At 48.4% G+C, this 18830-nt stretch overlaps 1 protein-coding gene across 1 annotated transcript in view; it reads right to left on the bottom strand.

Annotated features, from left to right (window-relative positions):
* EEA1 (early endosome antigen 1) overlaps window positions 1-18830 on the bottom strand; it is a 46204-nt gene that overhangs the window by 14488 nt on the left and 12886 nt on the right. Inside the window, exons 3-17 of the mRNA XM_054386508.1 lie at window positions 16995-17122; window positions 15357-15411; window positions 15184-15249; window positions 13536-13575; window positions 12140-12247; window positions 11892-12013; window positions 10350-10505; window positions 9849-9965; window positions 9138-9476; window positions 8152-8301; window positions 6636-6755; window positions 5467-5670; window positions 4176-4376; window positions 2488-2601; window positions 856-1011 (exon numbers count right to left, since the gene is read on the bottom strand). Coding sequence (XP_054242483.1) covers window positions 856-1011; window positions 2488-2601; window positions 4176-4376; window positions 5467-5670; window positions 6636-6755; window positions 8152-8301; window positions 9138-9476; window positions 9849-9965; window positions 10350-10505; window positions 11892-12013; window positions 12140-12247; window positions 13536-13575; window positions 15184-15249; window positions 15357-15411; window positions 16995-17122 — 2076 coding nt within the window. The remainder of the gene's footprint in view (window positions 1-855; window positions 1012-2487; window positions 2602-4175; window positions 4377-5466; window positions 5671-6635; window positions 6756-8151; window positions 8302-9137; window positions 9477-9848; window positions 9966-10349; window positions 10506-11891; window positions 12014-12139; window positions 12248-13535; window positions 13576-15183; window positions 15250-15356; window positions 15412-16994; window positions 17123-18830) is intronic.

The raw sequence follows: 18830 nt of genomic DNA, 5'->3' as shown, positions 1-18830 counted from the left end.
CAGCTGAACAACTGACTATAGACACCACCACATCTCAACACGTGGGGGTTGGAAGGGACCTCTGGAGATCATCCACTCCAATCCCTCTGCTAAAGCAGGGCACCCACAGCAGCTTGCCCAGGATCACACTGTCCAGGTGGATTTGGAATCTCTCCTGAGAAGGAGATTCCATGACTGACTCCACAACTTCTCTGGGCAGCCTGCTCCAGGCCTCCAGCACCATCACACCAAAGAATTTTCTCCTCATGTTCAGGTGATACCCCCTGGGTTCCAGCTTGTGCCTGTTGCCCCTTGTCCTGCCACTGGGCACCACTGACAGGAGTCTGGCCCCAGCCTCTTGCCCCCCACCCATTGCTCAGCTCCCCTCTGGGGCTGCTCTTCTCCAGGCTCAATAGTCCCAGGGCTCTCAGCCTTTGCTCCTCACAGAGCTGCTCCAGGCCTCTCAGCCTCCTCTTCTCCAGTTTCTTAGGCATTCCTCACCAGCACTGTTCTCCAGGCCCTTCACCAGCTTGGTTGCTCTTTGCTGGATACCCTCCAGTCCTTCAATGTCCTTCTTGGAGTGACCCCACTATTTAAGATGCAGCCTCATGAATGCTGAGCAGAGGGGGAGAAACACATCCCAGCCCTGCTGGCCACACTGCTCCTGACACGAGCCAGGATGCTGTTGGCTTTCCTGGCCACCTGAGCACACTTCTGGACATTCAGCCAGCCATAGATCAACACCCCCAGGTCCCCAGTGGCTTTCTCCAGCCACTCTTCCCAAGCCTGCAGCACTGTGTGGGGTTGCTGTGACCCAAGTGCCCTGGAGTGGAGAAGGTTCACTCTGCAAACCCAGATGCTGTGTGCAACACAAACCTTTAGCTGCCCCTCCAGCTCTTCAGTTTTCTGTTCCAAAGACAGATGTTTCTCTTTGTGCTCTTTGAGACTGGCTTCCAGCTGAGCACAGTGTTCCTGCTTGTCACTCAGCGTAGCTGTCACCTGCTCCAGCTGAGCACTGACCTTGTTTAACTCCTGAGGTGAAATCAAAACACAAGGCTCGTTAGTTTTTACCTAACTTCCAAAGATCACTGCTGTCACAACTGCTTTCAATTGGTCCAATTTTAATTGGTCTAACCAATTAAAAATGGAAATCATGTGCGGGGTTTTTATTTTTTATTATTCTGAGGGGCAGGAAACTGAGAGGGGAAACACCAACAGGGGGAGAAATTCTCTGTTAAACAGTGAAATTTCTTTTAAAGCCTCAATATTCTTCTCCAACTTCACAGGCTGAGGGCTAACTCTTAACAGAGGTGCCTGGGGTTATAAATGCCAGAGGAGCTGTTGGTAATAAAGGCATCAGATGTTGCAGTTTGTGCAACGGCAACTAGAAAGCAACACTACAAAAGCTTAGGGAACAATTTTGCCATCATCATGAAACCAAGCACTGCCAAAGAGGAAAGCAAAGAGCATGGGAAGAGCTCTCCACATACCACAGATGACTTCAGACCAGATGGCTGCACACAAACCAACATCATTTCCACAAGAGACATGAACACCTCCACCTCCCAATCACTAAGATGACAGCCATGGCACAGCTTGTGGCACTTAAGCCAACCTCCTTTGTTTCATTAGTAATTAGTATCTGAAGGGAGTCTACAATAAAGCTGGGGAGGGACCTTTTGCAAGGGCTTGTGACAGGATGAGGGGGAATGGATTGAAGCTTGAGGAAGATCAATTGAGACTGGAGATTAGGGAGAAATTCTTTCCAGTGAGGGTTGTGAGACGCTGGAACAAGTTGCCTGGGGAGGCTGTGGATGTTCCCTTCCTGGAGGTGTTGGATGAGGCATTGGACAACCTGGTCCAGTGGAAGGTGCCTCTGCCCATGGCAGGGGAGTTGGAACTCAATGATCTTCAAGGTCCCTTCCACGAGTCTATGAATATTTAATAGTTGCAGAAAGAGGCCTTCTGTTTAGAGCAATTCATTACACTCCATGCTAAGTGGTGTTAGCAACTGCTGGATGCTTCCAGGAAGACCACAGCAGCACTGATTCTGACAACTCCAATATTTCATTCAGCAGCTGGTGAAGTCAGAACTGTTTGGGTTGGAAAAGCCCTCTGAGATCATCCATAAAACCACCAACGCAACCCCATCATGACCATCCAACCAGGGCCCCGGGTGCCACGGCCACACATTTCTTGAACACCTCCAGGGAGAGGGCATCCACAACCTCCTTGGGCAACCTGTTCCAGTGTCTCACCACCCTCACTGGAAAGAACTTCCTAATCTCCAGTCTAAATCTCCCCTCTTCCATAACCTCCTCTTCCCTTCAAGGAGTGGATTCCATTCTTTATCCTGCAAAATAGATTGGTCCTGATCCCAGCAAAGAGAACTGGATGCACAGCAGCTGGTTCCCATGTCCTAAAAGGTGAACTCCACAGGATAGCCACAGGTGTGTGAACAGCCTGCTCTTTGCTTTTTAGGGGACACAAAAGCTTGAAGTTTCCAACCTGCTGCTTATCTTGCAGTGCATGCTGAGCAGTGTCCAGGTGATTCTGCAGGTCTGCTCTTTGGGCAGCTTTGGAAGCTTCTGCTGAAAGCAGCAACTCAGTCTTGGCTTTCACCTGCAAGGCAAGTTGGATGGCAATGAAACATCTCTTTGACTCCAGCACATTTCAAGTTGTTTTAGACTTATCAGTAAAGTTTAACAGTAAAACCAGTAAGTTTAGCAGTAAAAGCAGGAGTTCAGTAGCAAAATCAGGAGTTTAGAGGTAAAAACAGGAGTTTAGCAGCAGAATCAGGAGTTTAGCAGCAAAATCAGGAGTTTAGCAGCAAAATCAGGAGTTTAGCAGCAAAATCAGGAGTTTAGCAGCAAAATCAGGAGTTTAGCAGCAAAATCAGGAGTTTAGCAGTAAAATCAGGAGTTTAGCAGCAAAATCAGGAGTTTAGCAGCAAAATCAGGAGTTTAGCAGTAAAATCAGGAGTTTAGCAGCAAAATCAGGAGTTTAGCAGTAAAATCAGGAGTTTAGCAGCAAAATCAGGAGTTTAGCAGCAAAATCAGGAGTTTAGCAGTAAAATCAGGAGTTTAGCAGCAAAATCAGGAGTTTAGCAGCAGACAAAATCAGGAGTTTAGCAGCAAAATCAGGAGTTTAGCAGCAAAATCAGGAGTTTAGCAGCAAAATCAGGAGTTTAGCAGCAAAATCAGGAGTTTAGCAGCAAAATCAGGAGTTTAGCAGTAAAATCAGGAATTTTCATGTCCTACTTTATAAAAAGAAAAAAAAGCTTGACAAGGTTTAGAACAATATCAGGATTTGAAGCAATTGTTGGTTCGTAATGTATGAGCTAAAAACCCAGGCACAACAAAAATGCCAGTTCTGCTCATTAAATCATGGAAAGGTTTGGCAAGGAAGGCACCTCCAAAGCTCATCCAGTCCAAACCCCTACAGTCAGCAGGGACATTCTCCACTAGATCAGATTGCTCAGAGCCTTGTCCAGCCTGACCTTGAGTACCTCCAGGGATGGGACCTCCCTGGGCAATCTGTTGCAGTGTTCCACCACCCTCATGGTGCAGAACTTGTTCCTCACATCCAATCTAAATCTGCTCTTCTCTTGTTGCAAACCATTGTTCCTCATCCTGTCACTGCAGGCCTCTGCAAACAGTCCCTCTGCAGCCTTCTTGTAGCCCCCTGCAAGGTATTGGAAGGCTGCTCTAAGGTCCCTCCCAGGAGCCTTCTCCTCCCCAGGCTGAACACCCCCAGCTCCCTCAGCCTGTCCTCATAGCAGAGGTGCTCCAGCTCCTGGATCACTTTTGTAGCCTGGCTCCAGCAGCTCTATGGCCTTCCTGTGATGGAAACCTGCATTTTGTTCCCCAAATTACTTTGTATGAATCACAGAACTATAGAATCATTCAGGCTGGAAAAGAACCCTGGGATCATCAAGTCCAACCACTAACCCTACTCTCCAAAGCTCACTCCTAAACCATACCCCCAGGTACCAGATCTAAATGACCTTTAAACACCTCCAGGGTTGGTGACTCCACCACCTCCCTGGGCAGCCTGAGCCAATGTCTGACCACTCTTGCTGGGGAAAAAAAAAAATCTTTCCTCATGTCCAGCCTGCCCCTCCCCTGCTGCAGTCTGTCTGGAGGGAGCACAGCAATCACCAGCAGGTTTCTCATCACCAGTCAGAGATCCATTACCTGCACATCCAGCTGGCAGACTTTCTCTTTGCTCTCATTGAGCTGGCTGGTGAGTTCTGTGAGGTTTGCTTCCAGGGACAGCACCCGGTCCTGGGCAGCTCTTAGGTGTGACTTTTGCTCCTGCACTTGCTCATGCAAATTTTCTTGGGCTTGTTTGTGACTTTCTGATTGATTCTTCAGCTTCTCTGTCAGCTGAGTTACCTGCAGAGGGAAAAAAAAAAAAAAACAAAGGAAGGAAGTAGAAGAGAAGGCTGGAAAAAGAGGTCCAAAGAGGTCAGAAGTCTTCTGAGTTCTAGCATGGCTCAGGATGGTTCTGCAGACTCAGCAATATCTCATTTCTTCTTCTGAACTGTTACAGTGAAGCTACATTGGACAGAACACCAGACTGCAAAATAGGGTAATGCCTCCTCCCTGGGGGTGGTCAAGGCCAGGCTGGATGAGGCCTTGAGCAGCTGAGCCTAGTTGAGAAGCATCCCTGCCCATGACCCTTCCAACCTGAGCCATTCTATGACTCTGTGATGAAAATGGAAGCAAAAGGGAATTACAGAATCACAGAAGGGTTGGGGTTGGAAAGGACCCTCAAAGGTCATCTTGTTCAAACCCCCCCTCAAGCAACAGGGACACCTCCAGCTAGAGAAGTTGCTCAGGGCTGCATCAAGTTTCTGACCTTGAAAGTCTCCAGGGATGAGGCCTCCACCACCTCCCAGGGCAACCTGTTCCAGTATTTCACCACCCTCGTTGTGTAGAACTTCCTCCTGATGTCCAACCTAAATCTACATTGCTCTAAAACTGTCAATGTGGCCTTAGTGTAATGAACCCAAAATACTAAGGGTGCAACAGCTGCAGGCTGAACTGAATTTTGGTGATGAAAGCAAGAAGTAAAACTACTTTTAAAATAAGAGGAACAAATATGTATCCAAAAATTATTCCTAAGCATGTATGACTAGCAGAGTTATGTGGGAAACATCCAAGAGGTCCTGTTCCTATGCTCACACAATCACAGAATGGGTTGGCCTGGAAGGGACCTTCAAGACCATCCAGTTCCAACCCTCCTGCCATGGGCAGGGACACCTCCCACCAGCCCAGGTTGCTCAAGGCCTCATCCAGCCTGGCCTTGATGATGACAGCAAGGAAGTCACCAAAGGACAAGTCCTAAAACTGACAGTAAGGTCTTTCAGTAAGTACCAAAGAACCAGAAGAGGTCAGTGTCACATCTGATGAGAAAGAACAAAAAGCCAACAAGATCCAATCCTGAGAATGAAAGCAAAGCAAGAGGTCTCTGAGCTCTCACCTGCATCTGCAGCCCATGGTTCTTCTCCTGCAGCTGGTTGAGGACTGCAGTTTCTCCTTCCCCAGCTTGAATTTTTGCATACAAGTCCTCTCTTTCCTTTTCCAGCAGAGCAATGTTTTCCTTGCTTTTTTGAAGCAAAGCCTCCAGGTTTTGAATTTTCTGGTCCTTGTCTCCAATTTGCCTCAGTACTTGCTCCAAATCGTTCTAGAAAATCACACAACAGCTTCTTTCATGCTAAGGGCCTCAGGAGTTACTCCTAAGGCATACAGTGTTGGGTAAGTTCATGAAACACTTTCTGTATCACAGAATCACAGAGTGGGAGGCGTTAGAAGGGACCTCTGGAGATCAACCAGTCCAACCCCCCCTGCCAGAGCAGGAGCACCCAGGGCAGCTCACACAGGAACACAGCCAGGCAGGGCTTGAGATTCTCCAGAGAAGGAGACCCCAGAACCTCTCCGGGCAGCCTGCTCCAGGCCTCCAGCACCCTCACACCAAAGAAATTTCTCCTCACGTTGAGGTGGAACCTCCTGGGTTCCAGATTGTGTCCATTGCCCCTTGTCCTATCACTGGGCACCACCAAACAGAGCCTGGCACCTTCTTGACACCCACCCCTCAGATATTTATAGACATTGATCAGATCCCCTCTCAGCCTTCTCCTCCCTGAAGACTAAACAGCCTCAGGTCTCTGAGCCTCTCTTCATAGGGGAGATGCCCAAGTGCTCTAATCATCCTTGTGGCTCTCCATTGGACTCTCCCCAGCAGGTCTCTGTCTCTCTTGAACTGGGGAGCCCAAAACTGGACACAGTATTGCAGGGGTGGTCTCAGCAGGGCAGAGCAGAGAGGGAGCAGAACCTCCCTAGCCCTGCTGGCCACACTTCTCATGATGCTCCCCAGGATATCATTGGCCCTCTTGGCCAGAAGGGCACATTGCTGTACCATGGAGAACCTCTTGTCCTTGAGGACTCCAAGCTCCTTCTCCATGGAGCTGCTTTCCAGCAGATCAACCCTTCATCTGCACTGGTGCATGGGGTTGTTGCAGGCACTCTGGTTTAGATATGCAATGTACTGACACTAGGGTAAGTCATGAAGGGACTTAGAGGAGAGAAAATCCAATTTAAGTAACAAAATCCTGGAACACCCTTTCAGATGAGGATGCACAGCTCTGTTACCTGGGCTTCTCTCAGCTTTGCTGTAGTATTTTGCTGAAGTGTCTGCTGCTCCTGGTGCTGCTGCTTGGCTTTATCTAACTGATGTTGCAAATCTGTAGAGTTTGCTGCTTTCTCCTTTAGCTGAAAAAAAGAAATAAAATAAAAATGAAACAACCCCAAACCCAACAAACTCATCAGGCTAAGGAGTGAACAAAGATCCTTCAGGTCTGCTCCAGAGTCATTCGAAATGCTAAAAGATTTGAGTCTAAACAGGAGGATTTGGAAAGTGGCATAAAAATGTATAATGCTACTTAAAGAATCCAAACCTAACCCAAATCATTGCTGTCCACACAATCCTGCAATGGCTCAGCTTGGAAGGGAGCTCAGAGCTCATTTCCTCCAACCTCTTAACTAGACTCAGCTGCTCAGGGCCTCATCCAGCCTGGCCTTCAACACCCCCAGGCAGGAGGGAGCCACAGCCTCCCTGGGCAGCCTGTGCCAGAGTCTCATCACCTCCTACTCAAGAACTTCTTCCTCAGCTCCACTCTAACCCTGCTCTGCCTCAGCTTCAAACCATTCCCCCTTGGCTTGTCTCCAGACACCCTCTCTGGGCAGCCTGCTCCAGGGCTCCAGCACCCTCACAGCAGAGAAGTTTCTCCTCCTGTTGAGGTGGAACCTCCTGGGTTCCAGCTGATGCCTGCTGTTCCATGTCCTGTCACAGGGCACCACCTACAAGAGCCTGGCCCCTTCTTCTTGACATCCACCCCTCAGATATTTGTAAACATTAATGATCTCTCAGCCTTCTCTTCTCCAAACTAAACAGCCCCAGAGCTCTCAGCCTTTCCTCCTCATCCAGATGTTGCATCCCTTCAGCACCCCCATAGCTCTCAATTGGACTCTCTCCAGTAGTTCCCTGTCACTCCTAAACTAAGAAGCCCAGAACTGGACACAATACTCCAGGTGTGCTCTCACCAGGGCAGTGACCCTTGACCTTGACCTGCTGGCCATACTCTTCTTAATGCACCCCAGCATACCCTTGGCCTTCTTGCCCACAAGGGCACATGGCTGTCCCATGTCCACCACAACTCTAAGGTTTTTCTCCATGGAGCTGCCTTCCAGTAGGTCAATATCTAATCTGTCCTGGTGCTTGGGGTTGTTCCTCCCCAGGTGCAGGACTCTGCACTTACCCTTGTTGAACTTCATCAGGCTCCTCCTTGCCCAGCTCTCCCTGCATGGCAGCATAGCCACTGCTCATCTCTAAAGCACCAGAGCCACAAGATGCAGCTGGTGAGCATCAAACCTCACAAACATCTGCAATGCAGTTGGCATTTAGGCAGATCTTAGGCAAAAGGCCATTTCAGGCCAATTTAGGCCAAACCAGGCACTTAGGGTTTCATCAGTTTCACCCCAAGACTTTAACAGCATTGGTCAAAGGACATCCCCAGGAGGACAAACCTTATCAACCACACCACCCCCACAGGCTACTGTCAGAAGCAGAACAGAGTGGAGCTTGCAGAAACTCCAGGAGGTCTCCTACCTGCTCTTCAGCACGAGAAAGTTTTAACTGCAGGTCAGCCACCTGCTGCTCCTTGTCCATCAGCTTCTCACTGGAGAGCTGCCTCTGCTCCTTCAGCCGCCCGTGAGCTTCCCCGAGCTGCCGCTCCGTCTCCAGCAGCTTACTGTGCAACTGCAAGGGGAAAGCCAGGCAGCTGCTGGGCTTCAGTCATTCTTTAGCTAACAGCTCCCTACCTCACACTCACTGTGTCCAGTGTTTAGCTTCCTTCAGATGCAAGCAGTCTGCAGTTACTGCCCTTCCAGAAGGAGATGAAGAATGTGCATGCAGAGTTTACAACACCCTTGTGGGACGGTTTGAAGAACTGTCACAACAGGATCACAGATCACAGGATCAAAGGCTCACAGGATCACAGATCACAGGATCACAGATCACAGGCTCACAGGATGTTAGGGGTTGGAAGGGACCTTTGAAGATCATCAAGTCCAACCTCCCTGCCAGAGCAGGACCATAGAATCCAGCACAGGTCACACAGGAGCACATCCAGATGGGGCTTGAAAGTCTCCGGAGCAGGAGACTCCACAACCTCTCTGGGCAGCTCCAGTGCTCTGTGAGCCTCCCAGTGCAGAAGTTCCTCCTCATGTTGAGGTGGAACCTCCTGTGCTGGAGTTTATATCCACTGCCCCTTGTCCTATCCCAGGGTGCAAGTGAGCAGAGCCTGTCCCCTCCCTCTTGACCCCCAGCCCTCAGATATTGATCTGAGATCCTCAGCCTTATCCTCTCCAGACTACACAGCCCCAGGGCTCTCAGCCTCTCCTCATAGGGCAGTGCTCCAGTCCCTTCATCATCCTCACAGCCCTCCCTTGGACTCTCTCAGGTAGATCCCTGTCCCTCTTGAACTGATGCTCCAGGACATGGTCTGGTGGTCACAGAGGTGTGAGAAGCAGGCTGGACTTGATGATCTTCAAGGGCTTTTCCAACCTTAATGACTCTGTGCTTAAGTAACTTACCTGGCTGAGCTCACTTTGGAGCTGCAGGCCATGCTGCTCTTTTTCCTCCCTCTGCTGCTGGAGCTGTTTACATTCTCCCTTCAGATGCTGGTACTTTGTCTCTACTTCAGACAACTCTTCTTTAAGCTTCTGGCTTGCTTCCCCCTTCTCACCTAGCTCTGCCTGTAATCTCTGTATGGAGGCTTCAGATGTAGAGAGCTTTGCCTGGAGCTGTTGGCAGTCCAAGTCTTTCTGATGCAAGCTTGCCTGAACATTCTTCCTGCTCACAGACACCTCAGTGTGTTTTTCTTCTAGCTGGGTGTAGTCCTGCTCTTTCTTCAGCAGCTTCTCAGTGAGACCCTGTGAAAAGAGTTGCACAGCAATTCAAGAGCAGTTCTGCTGAGAGGTGTTCAGTGCATTACTCACATTTCTTTTCAACAGAAGAAAGTTTCATGCTCAAATAAGGTCATGAAAGAAAATATTGACCTCTATTTCATGTTACACAAGTTAAACAGCACAGAGCTTCCACTGCAAATACTGGGGAGTTATATTCTCACAGAAATCACAGAAGCTAGGATTCTGTGGCTGCAAAGGATTAGACAGGAATTGAACCACAAATGCTGCTGCTCAGAGAATTGTGTGGAAGGACCTTTAAAGGGTCATCCAGTCCAACCTCTGATATGTTTCCATTTTAATGTGAACTGACAAGCACAGGAAAAACATCAATCTCACCTGGTTTTTCTGTTCAAGCTCTTTGACTAAACTGTGAAGTTTTTGCAGCTCCTGAACATACACAGCCACCTCCTGAGGTCCTTTAGCAAGTTCAGCTCTTAACTGGTTAATGGTAGCCTGAAAAGACAAACAGAACAAAATCACATTGTAGCCAAAGCTCTGCATGCAGAACTCAACAGCAGCTGGGATGGCTGAGAGCAAAATTGAAAGGAGCTTGTATACAAATAAACATCTTGGAGTGACAGGATGAGAGGGAATGGACTGAAGATTGAAGAGGGTAGATTTAGACTGGAGATGAGGAAGAAATTCTTTCCAGTGAGGGCGGAAGACGCTGGAACAGGTTGCCCAGGGAGGCTGTGGATGTTCCCTGCATAGAGGTGGTCAAGGCCAGGTTGGATGAGGCCTTGAGCAGCCTAGCTGAGAGGTGTCCCTGCCTATGGTGGGGAGGTTGGAGTAGATGATCTCTGAGGTCCCTTCCAACCTGAGCCACTGCAGGATTACCTCTGCATTTGCCTGCTCTGCCTGCAAGTGCTTGCATTCATCCTTCAGCTTCTCAGACTGCTGCTCACGTTCCAGAGTCATCTTGTCCATCAGTGTCTGAACTTGGACCAGCTCCTTTTTCAGGACAGCCACATCTTCCACGCCAGGCCTTTGGAGCTGAAGAGCACAGGAGCAGCAGTGAGCACAACACCTTTGGCAGATAATCTTCCAGTGTCAAGGTCATCTCCAAAGACCTTTCAAATCACCAGCTTACAGGCAAGGGCCACAGACTACACTACAGCTGTGCAAAAAACCACCAAAACAAAAAACCCAAACACAACCAAAACAAACAAAAAAGGGAGGAGAAAAAATGGAACAACCCTCCAGCAGCTGCAGCAAAAGAATTCTGGCCAGCAGATGGGCAGAGGTGATTCTACCAGTCTGCTCTGCTGAGACCTCACCTGCAGTGCTGTCTCCAGTTCTGAGGACCCCAAACCAAGAAGGACTTGGAGCTGCTGGAGTGAGTCCAGAGGAGGCCTCAAAGATGATCGGAGGACTGGAGAACCTCTCTAACAAGGACACGCTGAGGGATTTGGGGCTGTTCAGCCTGAAGAAGGCTCTGGGGAGATCCTAGAACAGCCTTCCAGTACCTGAAGGGGACCTACAGGAAGGCTGGGGAGGGACTGTTCAGAAGGGATTGTAGTGACAGGACAAGGGGCAATGGTTTGGAACTGGAGCAGGGTGAATTTAGGTTGGACATTAGGAGAAAGTTCTTCACAGGAAGAGTGGTGAAATACTGAACAGGTTGCTCAGGGATGTGGTTGAGGTCCCATCCCTGAAGACATTCAAGGTCAAACTTGAATTGTCCCTGGGCAGCCTGCTCTAGTTGGAGATGTCCCTGCTGACTGCAGGGGGGTTGGACAAGATGACTTTGGAGGGTCCTTCCAGCCCAGTGCAATCTGTGATTCTGTGATCTTGAAGAGAAAAGGTACATGAAAAGTGTAAGGATGCAGAAGGAGAAAGAAAGATATGGAACAACTAAACAGGGGGGAATGGCCAGGCCCAGTGGTTGGGCAGGGCCAAGAGTGCCTTGTGAGCCCTTCAGGGCAGCTGACTACAGAGAAGAAGGGAGGTCTAAGCAGTGGCCAAATGGGAGAAACTGGAAATCCCCTTCACTACTGCCTTAGGTGCTCTGACTGCACTGGAATTGCTCCATGGAGCCATGGCTGTATCTCAAGTCACCAGAAGCCAGACTCCTGGAATCCACACACTGGCATTATCAGCCAAGAGCAAGAGGGACAACTTGAACACAGGCATGGTGATGACAGCTGCCAGCCTTTCAGCCACCCTGTCACAAAACACCTCTCAGCACTTCTCACAAATGCAGCTGGCCAGGGCCAGTCAGAGCACAGCACCTCATGGAAAAAAAAAAGGTCATCTAAGGACAGACAAAACAGACCACAAACAATGGTGTCCTGAAGCTCCTCAGCCCACCAGCAGACAGCTCCAAGTTCACCAGACTGCTTTAAAAAAGGAAGAAAGCCACCAGTGTAAGGTGAGTACCAGCTCTGTCTTCAGGTCTTCCACTGCACTCCTCTCCTTCTGCAGCTCTTGCCTCAGGTTTGTCAGCTTCTGTTCTGCACTCTCCCGAAGGCTGAGTTCTTCATCATACTTTGATTTGAGATCTAATGAGGAGGAAGTTGGACAAATGATACCTGTGAGATGAAATCTGGCATTCTAGGGGAAGCTGAGTGACTGGCACAGGCTGCACAAGCAGAGAAGAGCATCAGGCCTCATGTGAGGACACTCACCAACAATCTCTGTGGCCAGCTGGGCTGCTTTTTGCTCAAATAAGTCTTTCATTTGCTTGATGTTGAAGTTTTCTACCTGGACCTCTTCCAGCTGACGTTCTAGTGAGTCTGTCTCCAGAAAAAGAACAGCATTCATTTCTTTAAAATTGCAGGACAGCAATTTTACAGCTCCTCCCACCCAGAACAAAGCAGAGCAGGAAAATAAACCAAATTCACTTCACATCCAATAAACTTAGCAAAGGGAACAACTTTACTGGAATTACATATCCACAAGCATGATGCTGGAACCTGTTGAGTGCTCCTCAGGATTAAGTCCCTATTATTTTTCATCAGGCACAAAGAGCCCTTGAGATCACTGCCACATGCTGCTGAAATCCAAGCCTTCGATTCTGATTAAAAGCTCTCTAATCATCAGCAGTCAGATATGGTTTCAAACTAGAGAAGAGCAGGTTTAGATTGGATGTTAGGAACAAGTTCTGCACCATCAGGGTAGTGGAGCACTGGAACAGGTTGCCAAGGGAGGTGGTTGAGGCCAAATCCCTGGAGATACTCAAGGTCAGGCTCAATAAGGCTCTGAGCAACCTGATCCAGTGGAGGATGTCCCTGCTGAGTGCAGGGGGTTGGACTGGATGACCTTTGGAGGTGCCTTCCAACCCATAACCATCTATGATTCTGTGTTAATCACATCAATCATATAGATATGCCCAGGGAGCTGTGGATGTCCCCTCCCTGGAGGTGTTCAAGGCCAGGCTGGATGAGGCCTTGAGCAACCTGGGCTGGTGGAGGTGTCCCTGCCCATGGCAGGGAGTTGGAACTGGATGAGCTTTGAGGTCCCTTCCAACCCAACCCATTCTGTGAATCTATGTCATGCACACAGCATGAAAATTTCATTGCATGAGTGTCTCCTGGAGAAAAACACAAAATTATTAGCCTGCAAAACAAACCCAAACAAAAATGGTAAAAAATAACTAAAAAACACAATTCATTGGGGTTTCTTTTGCTAGCAATGGGTACAGAAAAACACTAAATAAAAGCAGCCCTGTCAGATGTTGCAGTTTAAATAGCAACAATCAGAGGCTTTCTCAGCAAAAGCCTTGTACTGAGGCCTTGAACACATTAAATGATTAAAAACATGCCCAAAAGTACTCCTGAAAACTGCTTTCAGAGTTAGGGAGAAACCTGCCTCATTCTGTCAAGCTTCTGCAATATTTGCCCAGACTGCAGCTACCAAAAGCACTTAGAATGATCTTTTTTAGCCCCAAAAAGTTTACCATTCCAGCTTTCTAGGTATTTTAATGCACCAGAAGTGCTTTTTCATAAGCTAAAAGCTACACTGAAAAACACCCTGAGGAACTGCAGGAGGGTGCAGGAAGGAATACAATGAAATGTTAGTCACCTGTAGATGTAGTTGTTGACAATCCATCAGACTTGGAGTCCTTAAGAAAGCAGAAGAAATGCATCATTAGACATCAGAAAGAAAAAAATGCTGCTCCCAAAGTTCATCCAATGTTTGGGAAAGACAGGGAAATAAAACACTTCCGTGCTCAAATATTGCAGATGTTTCTAGAAATGCCTGGTTCCAAACAGCTGTATCTGGAGGAGTCCCTTCCCTGGAGGTGTTCAGGGCCAGGCTGGATGAGGCCTTGAGCAAGCTGTGCTGGTGGGAGGTGTCCCTGCCCATGGCAGGGGGTAGGAACTGGATGAGCTTAAAGGTCTCTTCCAACCCAACCCATGCTGTGAATCTCTGGCTGGAAAGGGCCAGAACGATTTTCCATTTCATGTATCACTATCAGACTTTCAGACTTGTAAGACTCAATTAACAATCCCCAACCCTTCTCTTTCCTCAATGTTGAAATCTGCCCTAAAACCACAGGTTCCAGCCATCACTAGACACATTTTGGGAAGGAAAAGAGAGGTTCCAGGCATCACTACACACATTCTGGGAAGGAAAAGAGAGGTTCCAGCCATCACTACACACATTCTGGGAAGGAAAAGAGAGGTTCCAGCCATCACTACACACATTCTGGGAAGGAAAAGAGAGGTTCCAGCCATCACTACACACATTCTGGGAAGGAAAAGAGAGGTTCCAGCCATCACTACACACATTGTGGGAAGGAAAAGAGAGGTTCCAGCCATCACTACACACATTGTGGGAAGGAAAAGAGAGGTTCCAGCTATCACTACACACATTCTGGGAAGGAAAAGAGAGGTTCCAGCTATCACTACACACATTGTGGGAAGGAAAAGAGAGGTTCCAGCCATCACTACACACATTCTGGGAAGGAAAAGAGAGGTTCCAGCCATCACTACACACATTCTGGGAAGGAAAAGAGAGGTTCCAGCTATCACTACACACATTGTGGGAAGGAATTCTGCCAGAGAGCAATTTCTGAGGTTTGTACCCACCCAGCATCTCAAGCAGCTCATAGGACAAGTGAGAGCTTCCTCTGGCCACAACACACCACAACCTGCCCTGCCTTGTTGGTTCAGCTCACCTGGTGTGACACCAACACTACTGGTCTCCAAAAGCTCTTTACAAGACATACTCCACTGTCCAAACACCATATTTGGTTTATTTTTTTTAATAAACTGGGTTATTTACTAAGTTCATGAGTTTGGTTTGTTTTCATAAACTGAGTTCTGAATAAGCCAACCAGAAGGAAAAGTCTGAGCCACACCTGCAGTGTCGGGAAGAATCATTGGCCCAGGGAGGTGGTGGAGGCCCCACCCCTGGAGATACTCAAGGTAAGGCTCTGGGCAACCTGATCTAGTGGAGGATGCCCCTGCTTAGTGCAGAGGGGGTTGGACTGGATGAGCTTTGGAGGTCCCTTCCAACCCAGCCCATTCTGTGATTCTCTCTTCTGACTTTGTCCTTCAGCTCTACAGAGGTAGTTGTGGAGAGGGAAGTGGCTTTGTTTTCAAGAACATGGCAATATTCAAATGATGGAACTAACTCAATCAGGCCACGTGCCTTACAGAAAGGGTTTTAATCCTCACTGGCACTGCTGCTGATAAACCTGCTTCAAGTATTTTAAAGCAATTACTTGCTGCCGCTGCCCCTGCAATTTCTCTAGCTCCTTCTTCAGCTCTTCTGAATACCACCTCTCCTCCTGGGGGGGAAAAAACACAGCAGATGGGGGAGACAGGATGTGAGATCTGGTGGAACAGGCTGCAAATTGAAACAAAGAACCAAGTGTGAGTAAAAGACATTTCCAACCTTCAGTGAAGCTTGCAAGTCTTGGACCTCTTGTCGGAGCAGTGATACTTCATCTCTGAGTAAATCCATCCACAGAGCAGGGAGAATGAACACACAGTGGTTAGGTTTGGTCACCTGCACCTTACAATGTGGCTGAAATGACTGCAGTGATAGCAAAAAGAACTGACAGCATTAGAAACTCTTTGTTTGGGGATTTGATGGAACTCAGAACAAACCAGAGAATGGCAGGGGTTGGAAGGGACCTCCAAAGATCACCCAGTCCAACCCCCTGCCAGAGCAGGAGCACCCAGGAACACATCCAGCTGGCTTTTGAGTGTCTCCAGAGAAGGAGACTCCACAACCTCTCTGGGCAGCTCTGTCACCCTCACAGGGACAGTTTTCCCTTCTCTTCCCCTGGCACCCCCTCTGCTCCAGCTTGCCCCCAGAGCAGAGCCTGGCTCCAGCCCTGCACATCTTTATCCCCAGCAATGAGGGCAGCCCTCAGGCTCCTCTGCTCCAAGCTCCAAGCCCCAGGTCCCTCAGGCTGTGCTCACAGGGAGATGTTCCACTGCCTGCAGCAGCTTTGTGGCTCTGGGATGTACTCTTCCAAGCAGTTCCCTGAGGTCCTTCTTGAACTGAGGGGCCCAGCACTGGACACAATACTCCAGATGTGGCCTCAGCAGGGCAGAGCAGAGGGGGAAGAGAAATTCTTTCCAGTGAGGGTGGTGAGACTCTGGCACAGGTTGCCCAGGGAGGCTGTGGATGCCTCCTCCCTGGAGGTGCTCAAGGCCAGGCTGGATGAAGCCTTGAGCAACCTGGGCTGGTGGGAGGTGTCCCTTGCCCATGGCAGGGGAGATGGAACTGGAGGATTTTTAAGGTCCTTTCCAATCCAAACCATTATTCTGTGACTCTCTGAATCACTCTCACAGAGTCATATTTGAACACTCACAGGAAATCCCTAAGATAAAGCCTCCCAGACCAACACAGGTAAACTACTCAGTGAAAGTTTTCTAGAGCAAGTCTGAGGTTATCAGTTCTTGCCCCACACCACTGCTCTCAAAAGGCAAACAGCCTGGAAGGTTCCCTGGGAATACATTCAACAAGAGAGGTTTGACCAAAGAGTTAAATAAATGAGAGAAGATTTCTGAAGCACAGAGTTTCTGGAACACAGAAGCAAAAGGAATGGCACAGGACAGTGTCAGATTTGCAGATAATTAGGTACTATGGGAACCTTCTGAGGCAAATATTGATGTTATAATTACCCAGGAAGAATCCCAGCTACCTAGAGACAAACCCAGGATCTTTCTCTGCCTTCAGGGTTGTTCTCCCCCATCCTCTAGTGGTGAAATTTCAGCTCTGTGCCAGAAATCAGGAAGAACCTATTCATTTTTTCATGCCACACTCCTGCAAATCACTCCAGTGTCTAATACTGCCCTGCCAGCTGCACGAGACAGAAGTGATTTAATAGGCAATAAACACATGGGTCTGATTTTCATCTCCTGGCAGATCAATATCAGGCAGTGGAAGTTGAAAATAGGGCATGAACAGTTAAGGAACTTGACTACATAATTAAGTGCTCAAATGAATCCAGCCTCCAGTGGCATTAGAAGCAGCTCAACACTGACACAAAGGCACAAGCACAAATGAGTCCTGCTGCACCTTGCTGGTGATAGATGACCTTCCCCTCCATGGCTTGACTCAATGCCAGAGTTATGGACTGCTTCATAGTGCTTGAACAGCTCCTCAGCTGATCCATGAGACTTCATACAGAGAGGACAGATAAAGCCCTGGGATAAAAAAAGAAAAAGAAAAGCAAACAATGAAGTGGTGAGAAGTAAAACTTTGCTGTTTGGTTGTTGGTTGTTTTTTTTGTGTTTTTTTTCAATCTTATGTTTACACAGAGTTCTAATTTTTGCTTACACACCTAAAAGGGAGCAAAAACCACTGTCAAAATTCAGACTCATTATTTTAGGCTCTGCTAAGAGTTTTGGCAAGCACAAAGCTAGAAAATGCCCACAAAAGTCACACTGCATTATTCCTGTGTGGCTTGCCCTAGGTGCTCCTGCTTTGGCAGGGGGGTTGGGCTCAATGATCTCCAGAGGTCCCTTCCAACCCCTACCATTCCATGACTCCATGATTTGTAGCTAGTTCTGCCCTCTAATAGTTAAGATTTATTTTCAGGCCTTATAAAGTCAAGCTCCCCAGTGCTCTCTTCTCTCCCAAAAGGCAGATGAGGTAAATGACTCCTTTCAGGCACCATCAGTCTTGGTACAACTCATGAATGCAGGATTCTGTGGGAAGGACACCAGGATGCTCAAAGCTCACTGGAAGGAAGCTCTCACCACAAGCTCTCCCATATTTATTTTTATTGCACCAATATGATTGAGAGGGCTCTGAACTGTTGGAAGGGCTTTGGCCTCCCACATGGCAGCACACTGCAGTGAGAGCAGGGGCACAGACCTACAGCCTGGCTGCAGCCCCCACAGAGCCTTCCAAATCCCCAGGCTAATTTCAAACCCATCCAGAAGTCATTTATGGAACAGAATAGGATGGAATGGTTTCTCTGGCCTCTCCTTGTCCTGCTCTGTAGGACTGGGAGTGGTGGGCTGGAAAAATGAGGTTTTGGACATTTTGGCCTTCTCAGAATACTCACAGAATCACCATGGTTGTAAAAGACCTTCAAGATCAACAAGTCCAACCATCATCTAACTCTACCAGGGCCACTACTCCACCATCTCCTTTGAGCACTGGATCTAGAAGGCTTTTCATACATCCAGGGATGGGGATTCAACCATTTCCCTGGGCTGTTCCAGGTTCTAAGAACCCTTCTGGTAGAGAAGTTTCTCCTCCTGTCTAACCTAAACCTTCCCTAGCCTACCTTGATGCCATTTGCTCTTCTGTCTCTTGTAATTTGTGAGAAGAGACCAACACCAACACCCAGCTCTCTACAAGCAGTTGTAGAGAGCAAAGTCTCTCCTCAACCTCCTTGTCTCCAGACTAAACATCCTGTCAAGTGCTTTAATGCTGATATTTCCTCACTTTGGCTGCTCTTTCAGTTGCTTCTCAAATGAGATTGTGGTGGCTGCTTTCCTCTCAGGGGTCCTTGCCTGCTTTGCACAGGAACAGAAACCACTTGCTGAGCTATGCTGCTAGTTTAATGTTCTTGAAACTCCTGACGAATACTAAATGAATTATCATAGAATCAGAGAATAGTTTGGGTTGGAAGGCACCTCCAAAGGTCATCCAGTCCAACCCCCCTGCAGTCAGCAGGGATATGCTCCACTATATCAGAGCCTTGTCCAGCCTGACCTTGAGTACCTCCATGGATGGGGCCCCAACTAACTCCCTGGGCAACCTGTTGCAGTGTTCCAGCAGCCTCCTGGTGCAGAACTTGTTCTTCACATCCAATCTCAATCTGCCCTTCTCTCATTTCATTGTCCCTGTCCTGTCCCTGCAGGCCTTTGCAAACAGTCCCTCTGCAGCCTTCTTGTAGCC

Source organism: Indicator indicator, chromosome 14 (genome assembly GCF_027791375.1).
Source record: "Indicator indicator isolate 239-I01 chromosome 14, UM_Iind_1.1, whole genome shotgun sequence".
In the NCBI taxonomy this organism is placed as follows: domain Eukaryota; kingdom Metazoa; phylum Chordata; class Aves; order Piciformes; family Indicatoridae; genus Indicator; species Indicator indicator.
This window is presented reverse-complemented; position numbering and strand designations above follow the sequence as displayed.